At 42.5% G+C, this 27,970-nt stretch overlaps 1 protein-coding gene across 3 annotated transcripts; it reads left to right on the top strand.

Annotated features, from left to right (window-relative positions):
• Window positions 1-120: 120 nt before the first annotated feature.
• pparda (peroxisome proliferator-activated receptor delta a) lies at window positions 121-25,466 on the top strand. Of its 3 annotated transcripts, XR_007194774.1 has the most exons (9): window positions 121-518; window positions 9,622-10,041; window positions 15,549-15,697; window positions 16,729-16,867; window positions 18,426-18,628; window positions 19,816-20,022; window positions 20,946-21,189; window positions 22,397-22,746; window positions 23,235-25,466. XR_007194774.1 is itself a non-coding variant. In XM_048254269.1 (8 exons), the coding sequence occupies exons 2-8, from the start codon at window positions 9,690-9,692 to the stop codon at window positions 22,642-22,644; spliced, it is 1,539 nt and encodes a 512-aa protein (XP_048110226.1). In that variant the 5' UTR covers window positions 121-518; window positions 9,622-9,689; the 3' UTR covers window positions 22,645-25,466. The 3 variants fall into 3 exon arrangements, 2 of the variants coding, with proteins under 2 accessions (XP_048110226.1, XP_048110225.1); XM_048254269.1 differs by having other exon boundaries at window positions 15,552-15,697; window positions 22,397-25,466; XM_048254268.1 differs by having other exon boundaries at window positions 22,397-25,466.
• Window positions 25,467-27,970: the final 2,504 nt, after the last annotated feature.

The raw sequence follows: 27,970 nt of genomic DNA, 5'->3' as shown, positions 1-27,970 counted from the left end.
TCAAATTAATTAAAGAAAAGGCATTTGCAGCTTTAGAGGATTTGGGCTATTTTAGTGACGACACCATAAAGACGACACCCTCAACGTAGGCTGTTCTACGTAACTTTACGGTACGCTTTGCGTGCGTGTCGGATGACAAACAGGGACAGATTTCTGACAGTACCGACTACAAAGTGCCATAGTTTGCGATGGCTATTCCAGAAAGAACACGAAGTAAGGAAGAGAACTGATGGAGTAAACTGTTATAAAACATAATGCGTTCGTGTCATTAACAGGGACCAGCGACTCACCAGGATATGCATGAGATGGTGGACGTTGTCGACTTTGAAGAGAAGAGGTTCAAGAAGTCACATTATTGTAAAGACGGGAATCGCAGGACCGAGAAACGGGAAAGTAGCTGTTTTCATGAACCCCCCAAAATAGTTGAAATGTCACTATAAACGAACCTGACTCAACACAACTTGAACATAGCCAGACGATACCACGCATTGGACTAGTGGGAGTTTTTTTTATATAAGGTACGTGGAATTATCATTAAGTCTAAATTTGTTTAGTTTCAACACCAGCGAGGCAACCAAATGATTTTGGTGATAAAAGTGTAGTTCGAGATGAGTGTGCGCGCGTGAGTACGTGTGCGCGTGTTCCACATTTTGGAGTAGGGCCCCCCTAAAGAGAACAAGAATTTGGGGTTAGGCTATACATTCTTTAACACTCAACTGTTCCGCCAGTCAGCGTATTTCGGGATGAAATCAGGAAACAGCCCACTTCTGCTTTAGTTTTGTGACCGTTGTCTTTTTTTATGAAGAGATGGATCAGACAAAGACATGTTGTTTTTGCTTATTGTGGATAGCTGGGTCTTGTATCACGTGAGGGATTAGCAAACCAGATGGCTACTGTAGCAAGCTAAGCAGTTAGCTTTCATGTTGATCAGAAATAGATTAGTGTCATTAGGTAGCCTATCATAAATCACTGTTCAGCATCCTAGCAAGGCACTTATGAACCAGTTGCGCAACGGATCGTTCTCCATGTCTTGTTATCACCATATGTGCATATACACCATTAATGTTAAGCTATACATTTGACAGATATTATCGTTCCAGAGTAAATCAGCATACAGTCTATGATTCTTATTGCAATCCTAATTTTGTAGACATCAGCACTGTGTGCTATAGGCTACACACACCTACAGAAATTATTAAGGGACGTTTATGTCGTTTTACTACGCATTAGCAAGTCGGTTTCTATTGCTAGAGCAACATTATAACAGCAACTATCATCAGATTCATTCTAGGTGATTTCTGATCAAAGTCAAAGTCAAAGTCAGCTTTATTGTCAATTTCTTCACATGTTCCAGACATACAAAGAGATCGAAATTACGTTTCTCACTATCCCACGGTGAAGACAAGACATATTTGACTAACATTCAAGTTAAGTAAATAAAGTAAATAAGAGGGCACATATAATAATAATGAAAAAATAAGAGCAGCAAAATTTTGTTGAAATTGTGCATAGACAGTCAATAAAATACTAGTGCAAATACTGTAAAATACTATAAAATACTGTTTGACCTAAGTAATAAAGAAAGTGGCATAGTGGTGCAAGTTATGTAAGAGCCTACAGGAAAACACCAAGTTGTAAAGGTGCAAGTTTATGTCGTTTTCCAATGTCCAGGATGTTATGTAGCTGAGGGTGGAGGGGGGAGAGGAGGGAGAGAGTTCAGCATCCTTACAGCTTGGTGTATGAAGCAAGTCGGTTTCTTCTGTATTTCCCAGAGGGCAGTAGATCAAACAGATTGTGAACTTGCATCACTCAAATTTTGGTCTGAGGTGGTGGTGTAAATGTCCTTCAGGGAGGGGAGTCAGATTTCCAGCTGTGTTCACTAGGTGCAGGGCTTTCTGATTCAGTGGGACACAGCGATCAAATGCTCTCAATGGTGCCTCGGTAGAATGTGGTCATGATGGCTGATGGAGCTCGCCTGAGTTTTTAGCTATTTGCCAGTGATGCAGTGTTGGTGGTCCAGGAGAGGTCTTCACTGATGTGCACCCCAGGAATTTGGTGCTGCTCTGTCTCCATGTTGGGTGTGACCTCTCCGGAAGTCAACAACAATCTCTTTGGTCTTGCTGGCGTTCAGCAGGAGGTTGTTGTCCCTGCACCACGTGGTCAGATGGTTTGACCTCCAACCTGATTGAAAATCAAAACCACCTATGGGACTCAAACTCAGGGAGGTCACTGAACTTAGCTATTTGCCTCTGTGAGATATTAAAGCCCTGTCTCCATACCACCAAACTGACTAGAGAAAATCAAAATATTTGATCTTCGCCTGAACTTTAGACCCGTTTTTGTCTCACACACTCCTAAAAAAGTAACTAGCCTTATTTATTGGTTGGTCTCTGGGTGAAAGGGCACTGTTGTTGACTATTGTATTTTTCACAGTGAGCAATAGCCTCCTGGCTGTGAGCAATGGATTTGTCATCATCTAACTGTTAAGGAGTAGTGATTTCCCCACACATATTTGTTTATTCCTTCCCTCAGGAATCCCTGAGGTTAAATGTCTACAAGATGACCGACTGAACCTGCTGTTGTAGGCTACACATAATTCACTCTTTCTGACTCAGAAAGTTACTCGGAAGCTTTTTTTAATGGAAATGGAATGGACCAAATCATGGCACTGTAGTCACATTGTCATCATTGTTATATGTTGTCCAAGCAAGATCACCAAAGCTCAACAACTACATCCCTAAGGTGCATAAATGACACAGCAAAGATGTAATACAGCCTGACTGACAATTCACTGTGTAACATTTGTGTGATGTGCTTTCATCTCCTCAACTGCTTACTGAGGTGAAACTAGATGCACAAAGGATTTTTTTCCGTTCTTTTTGAGGGGGTTAAAGACTGAACAGCTTTTTAAAGAACCCGTGAAGAACTTAATTGGCTAAAAGGAAATATAGCTGATACTTCAGCTGTTTTTTCTCATGTTGTAAAACTCAGCTGGATGTCGCGTTGTGAAATAACTCAGTCACTCGAAAGTACATAAGTGGCTTTCATAGTCACCTAAATGCCACAAAGGTCTTGGGGCTGCTGCGTCATCAAAGCTACAACTCCCTTCATAGGAGTAGGGATTACCAGGGCCTCTTTGATGCGCCCCTGCTATTCAGATTTCAGACATGGGTATTTTCTACTGAATACTCCCTAGGCGCATGTCAGTCAACTGGAGGTGACCCTGAATTTCCCACTGCCAAGTTGACCCAGCTGCAGTATATAAAATGTTAATTATTTTTGGTAAGTCCAAGCTAGTATCCATTTTATGTCACATCCTCAACATTTAATTGTTGCATTATGTGTTATAGAATAATAATAAACATCTGAATTTGGTCTAATGTTTATACATTACCTCACATGTAAAAATCCATTATTTATTTGCACCTTGTGTGCACATAATGTGTTTATGTTGTGTGGTTGTTAATGTAACATGCTGTAAGTATAGAATTTCCATGGCTGTGATGCTACTCGTTCGGTTGTTTACAAAGCTTTTTCACGTGCCCTTTACTCCATACACATCAGACTAACTGCAGTCGTTTAGAGTAACGGTCGTAGACACAGAACCAGACATGATTTGTGTCGTTCAACCCTCAGTCTCTTCCTCTCTGGGCTATATTTGCCTTTTGCTTAGTTTCTGTCTTTCATTGTCTAGCTTAAGGTGCAAACAGTCTTGTCTGTCAAGAGGTTGTGGCTGTTGCTTCCTTCCTAGTGTCTGGTGCACTCTCATGCGGAGGTTCACAGTGTCCTGACAGATGGGGGGTTTCTGCCCCTTCCTTACCCTCCGGCTTGTTCTTTCATTGTGTGGTTATAAAACACGCTGAATTTGTATTGAACTGCAGACAATCACATCTGTATGTTTGATCCGTTCAATTTGTGGTGCTACAGTTTTTTTAAAACATACATTTACATACAACAAACTACACTAGTGTATACATTCACATCATCCAGTGCGTTGTTGTAGTCTTTAGATGTGTAATGAAAGAGTGTAATCAGTGCCTTTGGATCTACCACAAGCCCAGGTTAAGCTTGTTTTGGTCATTGTTTTTACCAATGGAAACCAGGTTCTCAGAGCCCACAAGTGACACTTTGTGGCAAAGTGGAGCTAATCTATCCAATTAAACAATTAACTTAGCCCATAATGGTCTTTCGAGGTACAGACGCTTTGCAGACGTTGAGGTACTCTTGGATTGTTGAGTTAGCCCAGTAGATAATTAACTGACGGAGCTGGTGATCCAGTTGCCAAGGAGAGTTGGCTGTAAGGGCGCTATGTGTGGTAAGGGGCGGATGGGGGTGGAGTTAAGTTGGGGTCGTCAGCTTTAGAGCAGATTTCAGACCAGTTTCTCATTAGTAATCCAGTCAGCATCCATATGCCTGTGCATAGTGTACTTGCGGTGTGCTGCAGTAGACTAGGTTATGAGAACACTTAAAGGGACCCTTGTGTTTATCTAATGAGGCAGTTAAAGGGGCTGTTTGTGACAATGCTACAATGTTATACATTACTTCACCAGCCAGATTTTGTTACACATTTGCTTATTATGTACCTTTGGGAGGTGTGGCTGTTCTGTTGAGTTTAGACCTGAGCACTACCTGTGCACAGATGCAATCAGTGCTGCTGGTCTAGTGTCAGTGGTTCTCAGTCATTTATGGCCTCATGTCTCTGTGGTCTGCAATAGTGAAAGTATTTCTGCACTCGCACTGCCCTGTCCTTTCTGGGGAAGATGAATCATTCCATGACCTGCGTCCTTCTTTCCGACTCGCAGCAGCAGCAGCAGCAGCCCACACCGCTGAGGCTAAGCTGTGGTGGTGATTTTTGCATACTCAAAGTTCATGTTCCATACACAGCACTCAACACCACTTAATAGGTAAGTGTGTGTGAAGTTTGCATGCTTTTTTTTAGATGAATGCACTGATGGGAGCTCATTGTAACTACTGATACAGTAGTGGCATCGTTTCTTTTGTTTCGTTGCTGCCATCATAGATGAGCCTTTTTCCGTCATCAATACTCATAAAAGGTCAGCAGGTCTGTTTATAATGTAATTAATGATTCAAATATTCTTTCACATCAAGGAAGGAAGTGGACCTAGACTAACATCGATAACAACTCCCTGGTAAGGGGAAATGATGCTGTCTGTCACCCACATTTATTGTAAATTCACATTTAGCATTCATTGAGCAAGCACTTTTATCCCAAGCATATTGCAGTATTAGATAGTTAAATAAGGCGAATACATCCATACAAAGTGTAATCGAAATACTAACCAACTTCTCAACTTTATCTGGGTATAAAATTAACATAAAAAAACTGAATTATTATTAGTAGACAAAAGCATAAATAATTTGGAAAACTGTGAAGAGTTTAAAGTCCAGGCACGAAATATTAAATATCTTGGTTGCTACATCAGCGCAAAACTCTATAGAGACAACTTTCTTCCATAATCAGAATTCATCAGTATTTCTGGGTACCAATCTCTGGCCTACAAGTGAAGCTACATTCTCTGTCTTTAAATCTTTCTGAATGGAATCACTTGCTAAGTCCAGCTGACAGGTCTTTCAGAGTACATTCTGCATATGTGTAGTACCTTATGTTACTGTACATCTGTACATCCTCAGAGAGGAGTCTGAATCACAGGAATTCTAAAGTAATGAACTAGCAGGGACATGCCACATTGCCAGTCCTGTTTCATGACCGGTAATTTCATGACAGGTAATGTCAGTTGAGGAGCCGCAGGTTGGCTCTCTTGTGTTTGTTTTGCTACTAAACTGGATTCTGATGACTCAGTGTTTGCCTCAGCAAGGGTGGCGTGATATGCTTTTTGTGGGTATTTCAGTGATGATTTAAAGTGATTCAAAAACACTACAATTAGTAACAGTATTTTTTTTTCCAGTTTGTTTTAACCAATGAACTGTAGCGTATGACTGATAGTATTCTAGAACATGCTGTTGTGCTTGGTTTCATTTTTTTTTAATATATATATATATATATACTCTTTTGATCCCGTGAGGGAAATTTGGTCTCTGCATTTATCCCAATCTGTGAATTAGTGGAACACACTCAGCACACAGTGAACACACAGTGAGGTGAAGCACACACTAATCCCGGCGCAGTGAGCTGCCTGCATCAAAAGCGGCGCTCGGGGAGCAGTGAGGGGTTAGGTGCCTTGCACAAGGGCACTTCAGCCGTGCCTACTGGTCGGGGTTCGAACCGGCAACCCTTCGGCTACAGGTCGGAAATGCTAACCAGTAGGCTACGCCTGCCCTAAAGTGCTAACCAGTAGGCCACGCCTGCCCTATTTGAGGGTGCCATACAAAGTGTTGTGTGTAACTAGCTTTACATCAATTGTAGATACTGTAAATACACACTCATAGTTTCTTTTAATCAGATACCAGTAGCCCCTCCACCAGTTCTAACACTTTTTGGTTGTTGCCAGTAGAATATACTATTACAGTAAAGGTACAAAATATTTGCCTTTTACTTATTCATATGTAATTGTAGGTTGTTGTTGGATTTAGGTTAAGTATACATTTATTGACATTTTCATTTTTGATTTAAGATTTTCCCACAGCAGCAACAGACGTTTTAGATATATATGGCGTCCCTGTGGTATTTCTGCACCCCAAGGGAAAATACAATGCGTATATTCTCTGGTCTCTGAAACCACCTTGTCTCAGCAGATGAATGGGGAGCTGGTGGGGGTGCATAGATCTGTTTGTGTGTGGGGGTGGGGTGGGGTGGTGGTGGCGGTTTAGGCACACCAAAGTCTGCAGCATCTCTGAGCAACCCCTGACCTGGAAAGACCTTCTTTCCTGTGCGCATGTTTCCACCACTTCCCGTCTCTGCACAGTCTGAGTATGTGGATGCCTGGCCCGTCGATTACCCATTACTGAATGGCTGCTCCCATTCGCTGCTATAATCTACTTTTATTTAGCGAGGGAACATGAATGCATTCTTTGGTTCTCTCCTCCGCTAATCACAGTAAAGCTGCAGATTAAGGAAGATTTAGTGTAGGGTTTTCTCCCCACAAAGATGGCCATCTATAGGATATACTGTAGCAGTGTAACTGGTGCCTGGGGCTGTTGCCATCACTGTTGAAGTCATAGGCTTGCCTTATCCCACATCAACCACATCCCCCTCCTTCATGGTCTGTTACCGAGCAAGCTATTCCCACTGTTTAAACTAGTTGAACCATCAATATGAAACGATACAGTCGCTTTGAAAGAAAACCTGTTTCAGTAAACAACACCTTAGATACTGCTGAAGTACATTTCCATTCAGTAATGTTTTGACACCGTTTGAAAATAATTGTGAAAGCAAGGAAGGAGAAGGCTCTCTTGGTGTCTCATGCAGAGTACTTTGGAAATAGGAGCTGTGAGGAAGGTGCAGTTCAAACTCCATGCAGCATTCCATTGGGGCTTGAGTAGTGACCCATCCACCTCCCGTCCCTGCCCTCCCTTGGACAAGGCTTCCAGGAATCCCCGGCGTTCCCCAGGAAGCCTCTGGATTCCGACACAATCTTAGGAGCTTAAGAGTCTGAGACGTGGAGAGAGCGTAGAGATCTGCAATGGCCACCCAGTGAAAGCTGTCCGCTGTCAAACATTGCAGCCTTAACTGAAGCTGCATGTGCATTCTAAAGGACAGACTCCTGCTTGGGGTCCAGGCTCAGCTTAACAGCAGACAGGCCCATCTAGAAGAGAGTGCAGTCAAATTGTAAAGTGGTGCTGCATATTTAGCAGGAAAGCTACACTGGATGGCTGCCAAGTCATTCCAGTTAAATGATTGAGGAAAGTGTTGGCAAGATCAGGGATGTGTGAGGAAGAAGAACTGTAATTCAGATTAAATTGAGTCATTCTTGTGACGCAATTTACAGTAGAGTCAATTTTTTTATCCATGTCTGTGCTCCCTTGTAAACAGCTGTTGGCATGGTCTCTGTGGTTGAACTTCAGCGCAAAAATTGTGAGTCACATAGTTTAAATGGGTTCATCCTTACAAAAAAGAAAACATCTATATTGAAGAGGTTCATTAGGCCTACTGATATTTCATTTCTACTGTGTCTCTGTAAAGGCCAATAAGGTAAATGTATTGTACTTGTCAGGCACAATACATTTACCTTATTGGCCTTTACAGAGAAACAGTAGAAATAATGAAAACATCTGTCTAAAAGTTCATTTTCATCGAGGGCCTCTACAAAATATACTGTATTTGAAATGTAGAATTCATAGATAGATAGATAGATAGATAGATAGATAGATACTTTATTGATCCCCAAGTGGAAATTCAGGATATTGATTCATATTGTAGTAATTGTTATTAATACATATTATTGTGTTTCTTGTCATATGAACATTGGGATTGCTCTATCTTTCTCTCTCTCCCTCTCTCAAAGACCGCTTTTACATTATGGAGCATTCTGTACTTTGTATTGACTCCCTTTGACAGCATTAGGGAACACACTTGAGCCTTTTTCCCTCGCCCACAGAAACCAGTCCCAGCGACCTGCTCACATGAACCCTTTCCCCTACACTCTCTTACAAGTTTGGGCTTTGTTTTCCAAGGCCTCTCTTCCATCATCTCCAATCACAGCTTCTCCTCCCACGGAGTCTGTAAGGGAAAGAGCACAGTATGTGTGTGTGTGTGTGTGTGTGTGTGTACATGCGTGTGTGTGTGTGTGTGCGTGTGTCTGCCTCTGCTGCTATGGCTGCTGCAGCGAGGCAGGAACCAGCCCTGTGTGGGAAAGGTCACGTCTGATAGCTGATCCGACTGCGGGATGTGCTCAGACAAAACCAGACACGCCACATCTCAGCCCTGAGAAACAGGTGCTTCTTGGCTCTTGACGCTTTCCCCCTCTTCGTCTGACTTTGTCCTCTAGTTCTTCTTCTTTATATTTTCTCTTTCTTCTGATCTTTCCTTTTCTTCTTTTCCTTCTACCTCCTCTTCTTCTGTTCCTCTTTTTCATCCTCCTCGATTGCTTCTCTCTCTTCTTATTCTTTTGCTTCTTTCATTTACCCTCTAGTTGTTGCCCCCTTTTGATGTTCTTCTCGTCCATTCTGGCATTCTTGGTCTTGTTTTTTTTCTCTTTTTCAGTCCAAACCAAAATACTCTTCTGTGTACACACGTGCTGGAGGCTACGGGGGCCTAATCCTTCCCTGCTCCACTCTCAGACCTCCTACCGGCCCACCTTCCTTTCCTTTCCCCTGTACCGCCCGCCCAACCCCCCTCCGCAGATCCTCCTCTCCACTGCAAGGCCTCTAGATCCCCAAGCCTCCCTAGCCTCACGCATCTCTCTGAATGGCCCCATGTGTGACAATAACTTGAGGGTCTCAGTTCGTGGCCCCTTGCTGGGGAGCGCCATGTGGGACCAAGCTTGCTCAGCTGCAGGCTACTGAGAGAGAGAGAGAGAGAGAGAGATCTGTAGCTGCACCACTGTGTTGTTTCTCTGAGAAATACTGTGTGAAAGCCAGGCCCTTTGTGAGATAACATTAGGATAATGTTTCATGGGGGTAAAGTAAAGCAAACAGAAACAAGTGAGTGAACACCTGAGAGTGCGTTGACTCATCGATTGTCCTCCTTGTTGTGTCCAGCAGGAACGGCGATGGCGTTGGCATGACGGGGGAGCCGGGGACCACGTAGCGACGGCGCCCGCTTCAGAGCCATGGAAGATTCCTGGACGTCAGTGTTGACGGTCAACCCGAACGAAGGCCCCAAGCTGTGGGGCGAAGTCGGCGGCAGGGAGAAGCCCAACGGAAAGCTGTCTCCGCCCAGCCAACAGTCATCCCCGGGGCAGCCCGAGGAGGAGGTGGGCCCGGAGGACAAGATGGAGCAGGGGAGCACCGGGGAGGAGAGCAGCTGGCTGGAGGCCTCACCGGAGCAGGAGCAGGAGCAGGGCTTAGACAGGGGAGCGCAGAATGGGCACGCAGGCGAGGAGGATCTGCAGGAGAAAGGCAGCTCTGGCACCAGCGCCAGCCGCAGCACGGGCAGCCCTGCGCCCTCCAGCAGTGGCACAGGTGAGACGATACCAGCTGAAGCCACTGCCCCAACCCCTCACCCTCACACGAGTATTCCAAAGTAGTAAGTGTTGTGAGGTAGAAATTGTTTGTGCACATGTTGTTGCTATGATATGTTATATTTAGCTCAGGCACGCAGCTAAGCAACAACCCAAAAGTTGTTTTTTGTTTTTTTTTAAAGTATATTTTTTTGGGCTTTTATGCCTTTTATGCGACAGGATAGTGGAGAATGACAGGAAGTGAGTGGGAGAGAGAATCGGGGTGGGATCTGGAAAGGACCACGGGGCGGGAATCGAACCCGGGTCGCCGCCGTACGGTGCAGGTGCCCCAGCCAGTTGTGCCACGGCTGGGGCCTCAATGTCAAAAGTTGAACTATTTTTAACTTTAAACGCCTCACGATTTTAGAAGCTTTGCTTTTTTCCTACTTGTGCCCAGCTTTTGTAAACGTGAGACATGTTGCAACGGTCAGTTAACCTATCCTCGACTAGTCAGCTGAGTCACATCATAACCTATAACCTCTTTACACTTCTTAGGCACTGTGTGCACGTGTAGGCAGGGCTGTCTTAAGATTTAAAGATAGGTGTTTATAATGGCTTTGGAGATTGCTGATAACGTCACGCACAGAAGTTTACTTTGCCATAAAACTTGTTTTACACCATAGATAAGCAAATCAGCAGATGCTCGTGAAAATGACTGATGTTAATTTGCAGTGCCATACCTCAGTATTGTAGTGAACATGAGACAGAGGTTGCTGTTAGTCATGTCACGTTAAACCTCAGACAGCTCAAGCTCTTGCACCCCTTCCTCAGAAGGTCTCTGCCAGCTGACTGAAATAAGAAGCCTCCCCTTCACCTTTCACCCACACTGGGCCTGTCAGGACGAGTGCTCCTTATTCCCCTCTGCAGGCTAGCAGGGAGACCAGGACGAGTGCTCCTTTAGTCCCCTCTGCAGGCTAGCAGGGAGACCAGGACGAGTGCTCATTTAGTCCCCTCTGCAGGGAGACCAGTACAGTGTGTTTAGGAAAGTGAATATAGTCTTTTAGTGAGTATTTTTACTTTTACCGTGGCTACAATAAAAATGACCTGTCCATCAGAGAATTCTTATTGTAGTGCTGTAATTTGGATAAAACAATGTGGGTTATTATATATATATATATATATATACACCTCACTGCCATTACTACTGTGTGGCCGGAAAGTCTGGTAATGCACTACATAGTGTTGGTGTACTATGCAGGAAACGTGACCTTTCTAACTTTTCAACCCCCTAGTTACCCATTTAGCGGAATTTTCGAACATGCAGGGCATCAAGGAACTCTGCATGGAACCCTGATGAAAGTACCCATTCAATACCTACACCATTGAAATTATAGGCTGTTTTGACTTAGTGACTTAGTATCAACTATTTGAATATGTCCAAAACTTCTGGTATTATTACATGTTCCTAGATGGTTTTACATGATGCAAAATGGCATTTTATTGCTATAATGATTTGGGTGTTGTCTTAGTGAAGTGTAGACTTGGAGTTAGGAGTAATTCATGTGAATGAGCATGGAAATGCACTGTTCCGTAGTGAAGCTCAAATGCTGCTAATGGCCAAAAGGCATCTGTCAGCGAATACAGTATGCAGAAGACTGTATGTAGGTGTGTACAGTACAGCATGCACATTTACTATAGATACAGGCCTGTGTTTCTGTATTCACCAATATAGAATACAACATTCACCAACACCAAAAGTTAAGTTGATTGAAAAGCGATCCGCTGGTGCAGGTGTGAACAGTATGGCGGTATGTGGAGAGGGCAGAAGGGCAGCGTGTAGAGAGTCTAATGAGCAGCAGTTTCTGGGACTGAAAGAAAATGTCTTTCTTTCAAACAAATACTACCTTGTTTGTTTTTTCCTTTGTTCCAAAGGTCAGTGTAAAGAGTGCTCCTGTTACATGTCCTGAATGAACCATTGTGACTAACTGTTTGTAGTTTGTGCAGCTTATGCAAATGTTGCCAAAGCCAATGGCCACCTTTACGTCAATGACGAACGCCCTTTGAACTGGTTTCAGAGGTTCCATTAACAGCGGCCTGATTCTCTTACACTGGAAATATAGAACATAAGCCTGGCAATTCTCTTTATTTTTCGAGTTCCATCTTCAGTTGAGGTCCTCCGACAGTTGTTATGTTAAATAATTTAATTTGTCCCTGTCTGTGCTTGTTTGTTTTACTTTCTTTTTTTCCCAAGACCTGCCAACACCCAGAGAGCCTTTATGCTGTTCAAAACCAGGGTAGAGTTTCTGCATGAACATCCTTAGAGATAGAAGGCGAATGAGAGTGAACATGTGCAACATACTATGGCATCAATAGAAGATCCACACACGCACACGCACACACACATAGACTCTCTCTCTCTCTCACACACACACACACACATAGAATCTCTCTCTCTCTGTCACACACACACACACATACACACTCTCTCTCTCTCTCTCACACACACACACACACACACACACAGACTCTCTCTCTAACACTCACACACACACACAGACACTTAAGGTTAGTTCTTCTCCTCCAAAGCTCGCTCACTAGCCGGAATGTTCCGGTGCGGAGTGGCGGCTGTTGATGTTTGTTTTGGCCAGCCTGAGAGGGCCCCCCTCATCAGCTGCCCAGCAGTGCCAAAACACTGAGCTAACACACACACACACACACACACACACACACACAGGGTTCAGCAGAGGAGAGGATCAGCTTTCACACAAACACCCTCGTGGGGGAGCGATCAGAGGGCCCTGGGGGAACGCACCGTGCTGGAGGGTGAGAGGGTTCACCTGGGCTCTGTGACAGGGATCCAGCAGCAGGGAGCATGTCTGGTGGAGGAAGGAAAAAGCTGGAGCGCTCACGCGAGTGTACGTGCCAGAAAGTGGTTGTTAGAATGGAGTGACCTCAAATCAACTTTTTAATTTCTCAAAACCAAAAGTAAAAGAGGATAGTAATCACCACTACACCTCTCAGATGTGCATTCATGAAGGCCCGGCGAAGCGCTCTCATGGGTGGGTATGTTTGTGTGTTCCTGTGAGGGCCCTGGGGTTTATTTTGGGTACCCGTTTCATGTTCTTTGGTGTGGCGGGGGTGTGGGAGGGTTTCAGGTAGTCACGGAGCCACCCGGTGGGGGCCTCCCCAGGGCCCGACCCCGAGCTGACCCTTGGCTCATGTGACAGGTCAGTCTAGCTCCCGTCATCGGCCTGATGCTGCATTGTGAGACACAAAAGCCTCTGCTCCTGCTGTTGTGTCTGAGGCTGTGGTTCAGGAGAGAGTCTTTCCCATGCTTTCAAGATGAGGATACGATGAGGGCAACGTTTGGAGCAATGTTGGCGGACAGTAATTATTATTATTCTGGGGCGCGTTTCCCAAAACCATAGTTGCTAACAATGGGAAATGCAATGCAAAACAGGTTAGTAACTATGGTTTTGGGAAACACTCCCCTGATTGGATGATCACAGCAAGTTACATTCTCCATAGTTAAAAAATTACAAAAAGGACATGATCACATAGTTAAAAAATTACGAAAAGGACACTAATGGTTCATTCATGTGACCTGGGAATATTAGGGACTGCCCCCATGATTGTGTTGTTCATGTGCTTTGCCGTCGGGATGTGTGAAAAACATGGATGCCACAACAAAAGTTAAAACATTTGCTCGCTAATCTTAAATAAACAACTCTATTTGCTTAAACGTATGGTGTAAGATGCTTGGGAAAGAAGGATGTGCAGCTTTCAAGTGACAACAGTGGAATGAGCTACAGCATGACGACAAAAGTAACGACAAGCCCACAACTGGGCAACTCTGTTAGCAAACTCTTCCCCCAGTTTCCCACCAGTTATTCCCACATTAGGTGACGTCCACGATGACGTTTTCACTGGGAAAAATTATTTTCCCATGTGCATGAATGGACCATAACAACATCAGTCAGTAACATTGCCTGGCAACATTGATCAAACAGTTGCTCTGTGTGTCCTCACGTTTAGATATGGGACAAGGGGAGAGAGTGGGTAGAGGACTGCACTGTATACACAAGCTTTTGAATAAACACTCACCCATATGTACCTAAAGGGACGTACTTGCTGTACCTCCGAAATATGTAATCATACTCATCAGTCACAAACACATATCACACTTGCACAAATGTTCTCTTTCTTGCGTGCATATAAACGCAACACGCAAACACATAGTGGACTCACATGCAAACACACATGCATGCACACTCACATGTGCGCGCACACACACGCACAAACACATTCTCTGCATGCCATAGGGTCCGTGGGGAGAGTCTCTTTGGTGAGGTTTTCATCCTGGTCTCGGCAGTAACAGGCAGGATCTATTTTATGACCTCTGCCTGCCAAACGCTCCGACTCACCCTGTAAATCTGCACAGCTCCACCGCTCTTTTTACGAGTCCTAATTTTACGGCTGTCATAATTCCTCGGGAGACACAGTAGCCTACTGTATGTTTGGGTGGGATGAGTGTCTTGAGATTAGCAATGAGGTGATAATGATCATTTTTAAACCATGTATCTTGTTGTCGATCATCAGTCGAAGATTTGAAGTGCTTGATCCCGTCCTATAACGACTTGATCTTACATAACTAGTATATTTCCTAAAAAAAATAAAGCCTACTATTAGAATACCTTAGCTTATCATTGGGGATATCCTATTAGCATTGCCAGCTCAGCATTGTTCCTTAGCAGCTTTGACCTCTTTGAACCTGTTCAGTCATAACGTATTCATGAAGAGTAGCCTACGAACTTGGGAGTCCACTGATTTTGACACTCGACTGTCAGATATTATTTCAGTGGATGTAAATAAATGTGTTTGCTGTCAGGCTATAACAGCTTAATATCTGTGTGTGTGTGTGTGACTGTTTTATTGTGTTTGCATAGCCTACCGTCAATACAGGAACTAGTGGTTCTGTCTTGTCTCGTAAATAATATACTTTCCCATGACTTCTCTCCACCTTGAGAGCTTTTATTAGCCTGCCATTTGTCTGAAAGCTGCTGGATCAGTTCCTTCACTTTTATTATTGTTGACTTTGTTTAATAATTTTAATCATATATCATGTCTTTCATATGTAGTTATACTCTCATTTTGTCATTGTACCATTTAATGAGTTTAACTCTCTAAAATGCAAAATAGTGTCATTTGTAAGATAGCACAAAGGACATCAGCAGTATTTTCATCCCTTATACTTAGACATTCTCTCCTTAGCAGGAAATTTAGTTTGGGAATTGGGCTGTCTAATTTTACCATCATACCGAGATTTTTTGAATCCTTGTCAGTTAACTTCAGTAAATATCTTTGTAAAGAAAGAGTTGATGCCCTACCTGTCTCTCTTTTCCTTCTATATCTGTCTCAACTCTGAGAGACATTATTCACACACATACAGAGATGTTTTAGTTATCCTATCTTACTGAGTACTGTCATAAGTAAGCCATGGAGATAAAGCCCTGTGTGTTGTCTCCCTAGCAGATCTGTCTCAGACGTCTCCTCCGTCGCTCACTGACCAGCTGCTGTTGGGTCGGGACGACGCGACCGGGATCAACGTCGAGTGCCGTATCTGTGGTGACCGGGCCTCAGGCTTCCACTACGGAGTTCATGCCTGTGAGGGCTGCAAGGTGAGGACTTCTCTCTCACAACCACTCTGAACTGTAATTTATATATAGTGAGTTATATCCCTGTATTACAGTAGTATACTTACAGTATGCAACATCCACATATGGAAAAAGTGTATCCAATAAAATGTTATACACAGCAACACAGGATTTTTAATATGATCTACCTTGTATATTGAAGTATATTGTTCCATTTTAGTATGACGTACGTACATGCAACAACATACAAGTCAAGTTTCAAGTCAAGTATTACATGGCAAGTGTGATCCCTTTATGAGATATTTTCCATATGGATATGTATATGCATTCCATATGTATGTACCTCCAGTAATGCAATTTTAATGAGCTGGAATCGTGTTGAGCACAGCTGCTGAACTGTCTATATCAGTTCCTGTGTGGCACCACACTGGCAGGCCAGTATATACTTTTATGATATATTGGCTCTTAGATCACTAAATAGACTGTAGGGATTAGAGTGTTTAGAGTGAGAGACACAGTCTCACTATCTGACACCTGTCCTGGCATGCGTTAAGAGCAGTGTCTTTCTATCCACATACATTTTACATGGCAGTAGATAATCCCCAGGACTATGGTCTCCTCAGGTGAAATGTCCTGGGCCCCCCGGTAGGCAGACAGCCCATGGCACTGGGTCCGTTGGTCAGCAGATGACCCAGGGCTCAGGGTGAATCAGACCTAACTTATCTATCTCAGACCAAAGCAGGGAACAGGGATAGATTAGATATCAGGATATCAGGGCTCAGTGGACACTGATGGTTACCACTGCAACATGTGTTCTAACGTCAGTTTATGAGGAATGGTTACCACATAACATGTGTTCTAACGTCAGTTTATGAGGAATTTTGATGAACCTTATGGATGCATTTAGATTTAAATAGTTTAGATTTAATAGTTTAAAAATGATTGTTAACCTGACTCCTTATTGGTAAACAAATGGTTACTTCATATTGTAGTATTATAAGAAGACCACTTCACATGGTTCCTTTTGTGGTCTAACTGCTCTCGTCCCTGTGCAGGGCTTTTTCCGGCGGACCATCCGAATGAAGCTGGACTACGAGCGCTGCGAGAGGAGCTGTAAAATCCAGAAGAAGAGCCGCAACAAGTGCCAGTACTGCCGCTTCCAGAAGTGCCTGATGCTGGGCATGTCCCATGATGGTGAGAGAGAGAGAGATGAATGTGTAAAGAGATAAGAATGAAAGACAGAGTGGAAGTTGTAAGGATGAGGAGAAAGAGACAGAACAATAAAGGGGAGATCAGGATAGGACGGCAAGGAAAGGACTAGACAGAAAGAATAGGCTTTTTTGATCAGCCTACTTGTTATTACACAATAATGTGTGATTTTATTAGATCACAACTACATCAGACCTACAGTATGAATCAGTACTGACAACTAGGGTTGGAAAATGAACGTGAATAAACGTGAATTAATGGAAATAAACTGGGAATTTTTAATATGGCAAGTTAGCCTATAACAGGGAACTTAAATGTAGTGGACAAAACCCCATCTTGCAGCATAATAGTTAAAACAACCTGATTTAATGCAATTTCAGTCGAATTTCTACCCTGCACCTACGTCACAAGCACACAGCAATCAGAATAGGCTTCTAGACATAAAGGTACCCTGTGGTACGTTGATATGCATGGGAGAAAAAAAATCCTAGTGAAAATGTCATCTCATGTGGGAATAACTTGTGTGAAACTGGTTCCTAGGTTAATTTCCCATGGGAAGTTTACGGAAATGTACCGGAAATTTTCCACCACTTTGCAACCCTACTGACAACACCAGATTATTCATCAACAGTTGCATCAGAATGATGCAGTAGTCTACATGTTCTCTGCGTGGGTCGCCCATGGTTTATTTGGAGAAGAATAGAGGAAGATCAGAGAGACGCTGCGTATGTGGTTTAGAGAGAAGACAGAGAGGAGGAAAGAGAGAGGAAGAAGTTAAAAAGCAAAAGAGGGGGAAGGGTACAGGACAGATGAGGCACAGCACAGCACAACACAGTACAGGAACGTGTACATGATGTGCAGAGACAAGAAGGAGCTGCAAAACAACAGGTCCAAGACATCAGTTACAAGAGCAAGCACAATTGTTTTGATTTTGTGAAATTTATTTCTCTCTAGTTGACCATACAGGAAGCTTACTCATGAAACTTATTGGAGTATTTATGTGTGTGTGTGTGTGTGTGTGTGTGTGTGTGTGTGTGTGTGTGTGTGTCATGGGCGGATTATGAACTTTTGGGCCCCTGGGCCCAGATGTATTAAGGGCCCCCACTATATGTCGTATATGTGGGAGGGGGGGGGTTGGGGGTCCTCCCCCAGACATTTTTTAAGTTGTTTGATGTGATTTCCTGTATTATGGTGCATTTTGGGGTTTGCCAATACTAAATTCAATCAGATTCATAGCCTACATCCTGATTTGTTGATATTGAGGCAATGATTCCATGCAAAGGCTTGGGCTTCAGGGCCCCCTGACCCCTTGGGCCCCTGACCCTGGGCCCGGTAGGCCCGTGCAGTAATCCATCCCTGGTGTGTGTGTGTGTGTGTGTGTGTGTGTGTGTGTGTGTGTGTGTGTGAGAATACTGTGATGAATGTAAGACCTGTGTGCAGAACAACAGATGGTGAAGCTCACGCTTCTCTCTCTCTCTCCCTCTCTCTCTCCTTCTCTTTCTCTCTTTCTCTTCGTTTCTCTCCCTCTCTCTCCCTTGCACAGCGATCCGGTATGGCCGTATGCCAGAGGCAGAGAAGAGGAAGCTGGTTGCAGGACTCTTAGCGGGAGACGAATGCAGTCAGAACTCTGCAGCCTCGGACCTCAAGTCGCTGGCCAAGCGCGTCAACAACGCCTACCAGAAAAACCTCAACATGACCAAGAAGAAGGCCCGCAGCATCCTCACTGGCAAGACCAGCTCCACCTCGGTAAGAGCTGGCATGGCCAAACACCTGTATCAGAAGAAAAATGCAACACTATAAACCTCACAAAAAACAAAGTTATGCTAGTTAAAATTTTAGACATACTGTAATATCTTACAAATGTAAAGTTAATGTTAGGGGTAGGTTGTCCTTCTGCTGAAGTGAAGTCATAGGTTAAAGAGTGAACAAAGAAGCTTGTCTGACCTCTGAAGCCTCTGACACTGCTATTTTATTGTAGCTTTTAGAACTGTTATGCATGTATAATGTCATTAACTGGAAATTGGGGCTGGTGTCGGTCCAAGAGCTAGCTTAATGCATCCATTTGTGAAAGCTCTGTATCACTTTCAGTTTGCATTTGGTAAATTAGTGACTGTTGCTGTTTCACCCACAGACATTTATGTTAAACGGTCCGATACAAACAACATTTGTAGCATTGGCTAAAAAGGAAATTACTTCACACATTTAACTGTATGTTACTGTAACTTCACAAGGTACATGCAGTCAATCAAAGTACACCAGGTTTCAAAATACTGGCTATTGTTGACATTACAAAAACTGCATAGACATTTATGTTTCAGTTGTACAGATATTTGCATGCAATCCACCGTTTTTAAACTAAATTTCTTGGTTGGGAACTGTATGTCCACATGTAATGTTCACATTCAAAAGCATTCCAGTAAAAAGCAAATCAATTTTTTTCCCTTTACTGTTTACTACAGGAGGTTCAGTAGAAATACTGTTTACAGTATGATAGAACAGAAAAAGTTTAAAGTATTTCTTACAGTGAACAAAATATCCATGAAACACACAAGTGCATTCTGAACAAAAATACAACAGCAAAAAGCCCAGATAAACTAAAAAAGCACAAAATTACTGATATTACAGTATCCAAGGTGATGGGATAAAACCGCTTGGTAGCAAAAGCAGAGCAGAGGCAGAGGTTTATATATGAATCTAAGGTTTGGAATATTGTTTTTGCTATTGTGGGATGTTGTGTGTTAACATTTGTAAATACTGCAAAAACAATCCATTATTTTTTTTGGTTGGTATAGCTTGTTTGTTAAGAAAATGTAAGCATTGTGCAAATGTGTTCACTGACTGCATATTGTGTGAAAACGACATGAAATGTGTGAATGGTATGGCCACAAAAGACCGATGAATTTTTATGGATATTTTTTCGTTTTTTTCTACAGCCATTTGTTATCCATGATATGGACTCGCTGTGGCAGGCAGAGAATGGCCTGGTGTGGAACCAACTGATAAACGGGGCTCCCCCACACAAGGAGATCGGGGTTCACGTCTTCTACCGCTGCCAGTGCACCACCGTAGAGACGGTGCGGGAGCTCACTGAGTTCGCCAAAAGCATCCCAGGGTTCGTGGACCTCTTCCTCAATGACCAGGTAGCTATTCTGTTCACACACTAACTAATTGTGTGGTCAGGGACGACACTAAAATGGCCAGATCTCTCAACTTCACGTGCATTCCTATATCTATCCACACCACACACACACCACAGTCTACTCTCTTCAGGGGTTACACATTTACTATGGCATAGCCTAATACATGGGTCCTACGTCTGGTTAGGGCAGGGGTTCCCAACCTTTTTTGGCAGGTGATCCTATTGATGATGTCACAAAACTTTGGCGACCCCAATCATTCACAACATGATAGAGAGTGCATCTCATCTCCACTGTAACATCCAGTTGAGAGCGGTATTTTCCCCAAATGTCCTAGCAAGCTAATTTGTTTGTTTGACTCGTTGCCTGGTCGTTTTGCTACTTTGTTTGGAATGTTGATCAAGCATTAATACCCATGATGATCTCATGCGGGATGTCTACGTTCATTTTTAGGTTGCATAGCTAGATTGTAATGAAGGATCCAATTAGTTTTATTTATTTAATGTATATATATATAATAAATATATTTATTTATTTATTTATTTATTTATTTATTTATTTATTTATTTATGTAATGTACTGGTCAATTGTAAGATACCAAATAACTCAGCCGACCCCATTTGAATTTCAGGCGACCCCACATGGGGTCCCGGCCCCAAGGTTGGGAAATGATGGGAGAGGGTAAAGAAGGGTAGAAAGGCTACAGATCAGAAGCTTCCTCTCAGCTTTCAGACATTTCAAGCCCTTTTCCTGCCTCATGTCCCTTTGATGTTTTTCCTGTGTTTCCATGCCACTGTTACCACTGTTAACATACACTTGCTCTTGGGAAGGTTTGGTTCAAGCCCTTGGCTCCTGGTACTAAAAAAAAAAAAAAAAACTTTCAGTTTCTCAGTTATTCAGATTTCCCAATTCCTGTTGTTCACTAGGTGACGCTACTCAAGTACGGGGTGCACGAGGCCATCTTCGCTATGCTGCCGTCGCTCATGAACAAGGACGGGCTGCTGGTGGCGAACGGGAAGGGCTTTGTCACGCGCGAGTTCCTGCGCAGCTTACGGAGGCCCTTCAGCGAGATCATGGAGCCCAAGTTTGAGTTCGCCGTCAAGTTCAACGCGCTGGAGCTGGACGACAGTGACCTGGCCCTTTACGTGGCGGCCATCATCCTCTGTGGAGGTGAGGAAAAATGGCTGGATGTTTATGTTCCTGTTTATTACTGATTCGAGCTACAGAGTGTAGTGCGATGTATTGGGCAAGGTTCCCACGGGTCCGTCAAATCTCTGTGAAAATGTGTGACTTTGACAAAAAAAAAAAAGCTTTTTTGGATAAATATACATGGGTCATTGAAAGCACTTGAATGTATATATACTGCTCAAAAAATTTAGGGAACACTACCTTCCACCCTTTTCTCCATTCTCAAACTACATTCACAGAGTGTCTGACAGTTGTTGCAAAATAAAACACTTGCCTCAAAAGTTTTACTTGTGCTCAGAACCAAACAGTGTCAGAGTACCGATCCAGTGTATGATTGAAGTGTTCCCTTCATTTTTTTTGAGCAGTATATTTTGTTTTAGAAAAGGCCACGTAGTCTAACACAGCACAATTGAGTAGTGTAGAGTGATCTCAAGGGGGTCAGAGACCCACACAGAAACAAACACTGTTCTGTATTTATCAAACACACATATTAGGGTGAAATAGTCCAACACAATAAAGACACCAAGACTCCAGGATGCAAATAAAATGGCCTTACATGAGTTCAGTACCTACAAATTAACCACCACTCACCAAAGAACAACATTGTGTATACACAGCACAACCCAACTGGACAACATGTTCTCTTATACACATGTTTTACACTTGCGATGCAAGTTGATAGATGGCAGCTCCCTGCAGATTTTGAATTAAGTTCATTATGGAAAGCCCTTTTGGTCCTTTGAATTGTCAGATTGTGTCTGTTTTATTGTCATTATCTCATTTTCACTTCATAAAACATCAGGGAGCAATATTATTTCTTTTTTCCATTCCTCTGTTTGGTACTCGGTGTAACAAAAGAAGACAGAAAAGTTTGCATAATTAAATGCTTTTGAATTAAATGTTTGCTGCATAACGCCTTTACTATCTACCCCCCTTTTTTGACAACTGACGTATCGGTTTTACATATCAGTTATCGGACTCCTTTTTTGGTAATAATTGAAATTGGTATCGGCCCCAAAAAAAACACATCGGTCGATCCCTACTCTTAAATAGATAATAGAATAGAAACACAAAAAATAAATATAATAGAGAAGAAAAAATATTCTAAAATAATCACATTCCCAGAGTAAAATAATCCACTGACCGTGTATCATTGCGTGTACATTTCTGTGCATCTGTGTGCCTCCAGACCGACCTGGGCTGATGAACATCAAGCAGGTGGAGGTGATGCAGGATGGCATCCTGCAGGCTCTCAACCAGCACCTAAGCGCCAACCACCCCGACTCCAGCTACATCTTCCCCAAGCTGCTGCAGAAGATGGCCGACCTGCGGCAGCTGGTCACCGAGAACGCCCAGCTGGTCCAGAAGATCAAGAAGACCGAGTCAGAGACCTCACTGCATCCACTACTGCAAGAGATCTACAGGGACATGTACTGATGGCAGACACAAGGGGCTCAGAGACCCACACACTGACACAAACACCCTCTGGATTGATGTGCTGACACGCACATACAGACACACACACACACACACACACACATACGTGTGAACTGGATGTTTGCTTAGGAAAGGTCAAGAAGCGCATTTAAGAAGAAGGAAGAATAGTAAAAGAAGAAGAAAAAAGCAACTGTCTACCCCACAAACCAATGCAATTCTTTTTGTGTCATAAAAGATGATGTCTATTCTCGTAACAGATGATTGTGGTTCACTATTTTTATACTGCAGCTCTTTGTAGCCTCCTCCACTTTGGAGCCTTTCTATTGGTCAATTTTTATTAGTCTTCGTCCGTATGACAACTTTTACTACTGTAGAGGATTTGAAATAAGACTATGCATATTTTGTTTCACCAAATGTTCGAAAGGTCATTGAAATCAAAGACTTACTGAAACTATTAGTTGTTAATGAGAACTGACCCAAGGTCAGGCAATAGCTTCAACATTTCTCTGGTGTATTCTAATAGAGAACAAACCCAGAGTGTATGCAATCACTTTCTCCCTCCCTGCATCCTTCTTCCATCCCTCTTTCACACACACACACACACACACACACAAACACACAAGACAACTCTTGCTCTCATGCCCTCAGATCTTTGCAGCACACACACACACACACACACACACACACACACACACCGAGAAAACAAGAAAACTAACCCCAAGTCCAGTGTATCTACAGTATAGCACTTAGGAGGTAAAATATGGGAGTATGGAACATTCATGACAAAAGAAGGACTTTAGCGAGGGGGTCAGAGCTGACTTTGCTATCCTCGTCCACAGTATTGCTTCATACAACCTCCAAACCTCAGTTTTGTTTCCTTGTCTCTTTGTCTTGTTGTGTTTTGTCATGTGATGGGTCTATTTCGTAGTTTTGAGGATTGTTAATGACAATGCTGTGAAGGAAAAAAAACTTGATCACAGGGTCTTGCTAAATGTATCATTACCTGATTTATCCGTTTACTCAGAACTGCCGTTATTTCATCCTCAATTTCACATCTGGGTCCTTCATGTTAAGTAACTTGTAGTAACTATTGCATTGGATAGAGCATAAAGCTGCTGTATGGGAATATGCTGTTTGGAATACTTAGATTTGATTATTATCCCCAAAATAGATCCCCTATGAAATATATCTTCTATTCTCCCCCGATCTTTAGTATTCAACTTAACTTTCAACACAGTCTGGCAATGTTATGTAATAGATCAGGAAATGGCTTGTCTGATGGGCACCATCTTACATTTAACGCTTATATGAATTGTTTAAATGTTAAACATTTATACGTATTGTTTAAATTAATTTATAACAGATGGTGGAGAGAGATAAATCTTGCAGATACTATTATTGCTAGACCTTCAATTCCATCTTTCTCCACACCTCTGTGGTCCTTTCTCTCAAGCCCTGTCAAAATGGTGCCCTGATGATGACCATCATCTCCTCCTTTTCATATGTCATAGGTCTTCTTAGTTCTCATTCACTAACTGCATTTGTTTGTAAAAATCCTTTTGGGAATATACTAAACGTTTACTAAATCCAGGGTGTCTTTCTGACCCCCAGTGTCTTTTCCAAGGGTGCCCAGACTCCAGAGTATGGGAATGAACTAGTTTTGAATGAATCATAGCCACCATGGAAGCAAAGGAGATCCATAGTCATTTGTAGTAACATTCACACCTCCTTACTTTACTTGGGTTTGGTCCATCGCTTTGTCCCTTACAGGGTCTTCCAAGCGAAACTGTATCCACTTCCATGAATTGAATGAGTAAGTGAGGCCAAAGGTCTTACTCAGTGGGGCACGGGTAACTCAGTGGCTTAAACACACTGAGCGTCAGGCCTCAAGGCAGGACTAAAGATATGACTAAAGACTAAAGAAAGCTAAAGCTGTGGCATCGTGTTCTAACAGCACATGCTGTTCCCCTCAGACTTTTTCTCCCTTAGTTTAACTGAAGGTGTGCCCTCATCAGCTGTAGACTTCCATACATTCTTGTCTAAATCGGTCTTTGTGGTTGTCAGTTTATCATGTTAGAGCGATTATCTTCATGTGCCATGACATGTTTGAGGACTTTTGGTTTGTAAATGCGTCATCATGCCAAGGTGAGGCTACAGCAGTGTGCTGAATCATTCACATCTCTTGATATTGATCTGTTGTTTTGTTTTGTTGTTATGGTGACTCTCGGAGTCCAGGTCTTGAGTAAAGTGCTGGTGCATACTCCTGATTGGCTTAGTAAGATTCTGAGGTTCCGTGTCACAGTTGTAGTGTCAGCAGTCTGCCACCAAGTTGACGTAAAAAAGTACATTGTCAGCATGTTTCCTGCTCCTCAGTCTGGTGTGCCTGTTACATTTCATTTTTTTCTCAGCATTTCAGTCCTATGCATCATTTTCTTCAATCCTATGCACACTGCACAGCTGTGGATACATTACATTTACACAAAGACAATACTATGTACACCTACTTCTTGTATTGTCTATCTTTGTGGGCCTCCGGATATCTTGGTATGGTGCTGCTATTTATCGTTTGTGTTATGTTAGCTGACATAGTTACCCTTCCTGGCCTCCCGCTGTGCAGATAAATACATACTTTCTCTATGAGCACTGTCAGTGTACAAAGGCCAAGCTGTGAACACACAGTGGTGGACACTGTGCCGGTCTCTTATTTTGTTTTATTTGTTGTTGTTTTTTCTGTTACTGAAATAGAACAAAGTTACAATTGAAGATTACCACAGTATAATTTCTATCCATTTTATGGAAAATGAGTAAAACTTTTTACAATCTTCCATTGCCTGGTGTGTTAATTTATCCGTCATTATTTTTGCTGCATTTAATATATTATTGGAAAGCCAATCCGCTAATAATTTTTGAAAGCTTAAAGCATGCAGGAATTACTAACATTTTGTAGTTTAGTGTATGATGGATGGACAGATCACATAACCTGTCGTTCCCAGTAACTGCTCAGGCTTTGCACATTGTAGTTCTGTGGGAAGAGATGGTTTCACAGCGTGACGTCATCAAGAGAAACTTTATTACCACAGAATTTTTTTTAATGCTACTGCAGAGAGCAGTGAAGGACGTTTACTAACCCACTGTCTGTCTGTGAGAGCTTAACTGTTGTTGTGAACTGTTGACGGTTGTTGTGAGTTGTTCAGAGCCCTGCGCACTCAGGCCTCGGTTTCCTCTCCTGTCATGGTATTTCCTCAGCGAGGTGCTGCTTGGCGTTTGAACTCTGGGAGCTGGGCAGCAGGAATGTGTTCAGCAGATGTCTCTCTCTCTCAACAATGCAACCCCAAAGGGTACAGCGCTGACCTTTTGCCTATTGTTTTTGGGCCGGACACGTGGGGTCTCCATCGCAGCAGGGTGTCCCGGAACGACGCTCCACCACTCTACCCTCCCCTCCATGAATGTTCTTTCTGTCAGTGCTTCCCCCTTGAAGGAACCTTATTTGGGCCTGCAGGGGATGGACAATATTACATGCACACTGATTTTTCTTTCACTTCAAACAAGACCTATACACACAATGCATTTCAAGGCGTGATTAAAAAGCCAGCATTTCCCATTCCAGTCTTGTCATTAATTATATGCATCAAAGTTTTGGTTTCAAGTTATTTTGTTTCATTTGTTTACTTTTAATATAAGTACTACAGATATGCAAAATGTATTTAAATACTCAAAAGTTGCAATATATACAGAATGTACCCTTCAATATACACACATATTTTGCCTTTTGTTCTTAACTGATAAAGTGAATGTTTTTTTGTTTTTTTTCCATCATGCAGTCACCCTGAAGTCAGCATAAGAGTCAGGACATCCGAAAGGAAACAGCAATTAGCTCTCACAACAAGGAGCCACAATAAAAGTTATTCAACCAGACTATTTTTAAGTCTGTGAGAGGACACACTGTGTACACTGTGTCTCAAGGGCAGAGTTTACACACGCTCATGAGAAATAAATTAAATTGCGACCGACAAGACATTCCCACAGCCTGCCTGCAGCTAACATACTGTGGACGGGTCTGTCTCTGGTCTGGAACTGCATCCATGTTACATTCATGTTACATTACACACTGTATGTGTACTGTAAGCTGGGTGAAAAGATTAAAAAATATTAAATAAATAATAATAAAAATAAAAGATTGCGTTTGGTCTGGTGAAAGCCAGACTATGTGTACTGTAGAAGCTGCTTGAAATTGCTAATAAATTAGATTTCTGAACTTTATCCAGAAATGTGGATCCAGTTCATCCAGTTCATAATAGATTTCCATCTCTCATAATAATTGTCATACTTTGCATATCTAACTGAAATTATGAAATAAGAAACATAAACATTTTTGTTTTGTTCATGTGGCAGATATTTGTACCCAGAGTGATGCTGTATGCACTAATTGTATGTGTACAAAGAGAGACATGTTGAACTCATGACCGTGGCATTGGTAGCAACTTGCCCCCCCCATCTCAGGCGGTCGATGGGAACAGCTTTAAGCACAGCCATGTGTCTTTGCATAGGAACAATGAAACAATTTGACTAGTAGTTTGACCTGGGGTCAGGGACGTCCCTCTTTCTTCCATCCTGGAAAGCTGCCACTACTTCCCCCTGGAACCTGTTTGGTCTTGGCATTAGTTCATTTGTAGAGACTTCCCTCCAAGATATAAATGAGTTTTAAGTGCAGGAGAGAGAGACAAAGAGAGAGGGAAAGAGAGAGAGACATGGAGAGGAATAGAGAGAGATGAGAGGGAGAGAAAGAGAGAGAGAGACACACAGAGCAAGTAAGCATCTCTTTTGTGCCATTAAAAATCTGAAGGTTAAGAACTCCAGTGACTTAAAATGACTTAGAAATCACAGCGGAGAAAGACAAAAACACATTCATATGTCAAAAAGAAAAGGCACATGCAAAAAGAACAGAAAATGTAAAATGTTTCCCTTCATCTTTTAATCTTTTATCAATGTAGGTTTATTATAGTAGTCTTTGAATTCTTGTGTGAATTCTTGTGTTCTATGTGTGTTTCGGTGTCCTGGGAATCGTTGACCAAAAATTCAGGACGTTGACGACAGGGAAATTTTTCTTAAAAAAAATTTGCGCAGTAGCTTGAATGAGTTTAGCTGTTCGGTTATTCTTTGACAAATAAAACATTCCATGCCATGCTTGAATTTGAATTTGTGACTAGTTTTGATGCAGAGGATTGTTGCATCTTGAAACGCTATGCATATCCTAGGTTACTGCATGTGTAACCTGCAAACTATAAGTACAAAATTGAAATGTTTTTCAACTCCTATTTAATCAAAC

The sequence above is a fragment of the Alosa alosa genome, chromosome 10, assembly GCF_017589495.1.
Source record: "Alosa alosa isolate M-15738 ecotype Scorff River chromosome 10, AALO_Geno_1.1, whole genome shotgun sequence".
In the NCBI taxonomy this organism is placed as follows: domain Eukaryota; kingdom Metazoa; phylum Chordata; class Actinopteri; order Clupeiformes; family Clupeidae; genus Alosa; species Alosa alosa.
The sequence above is the reverse complement of the archived record's forward strand: the minus strand, read 5'-3'. Positions and strand labels throughout refer to the sequence as shown.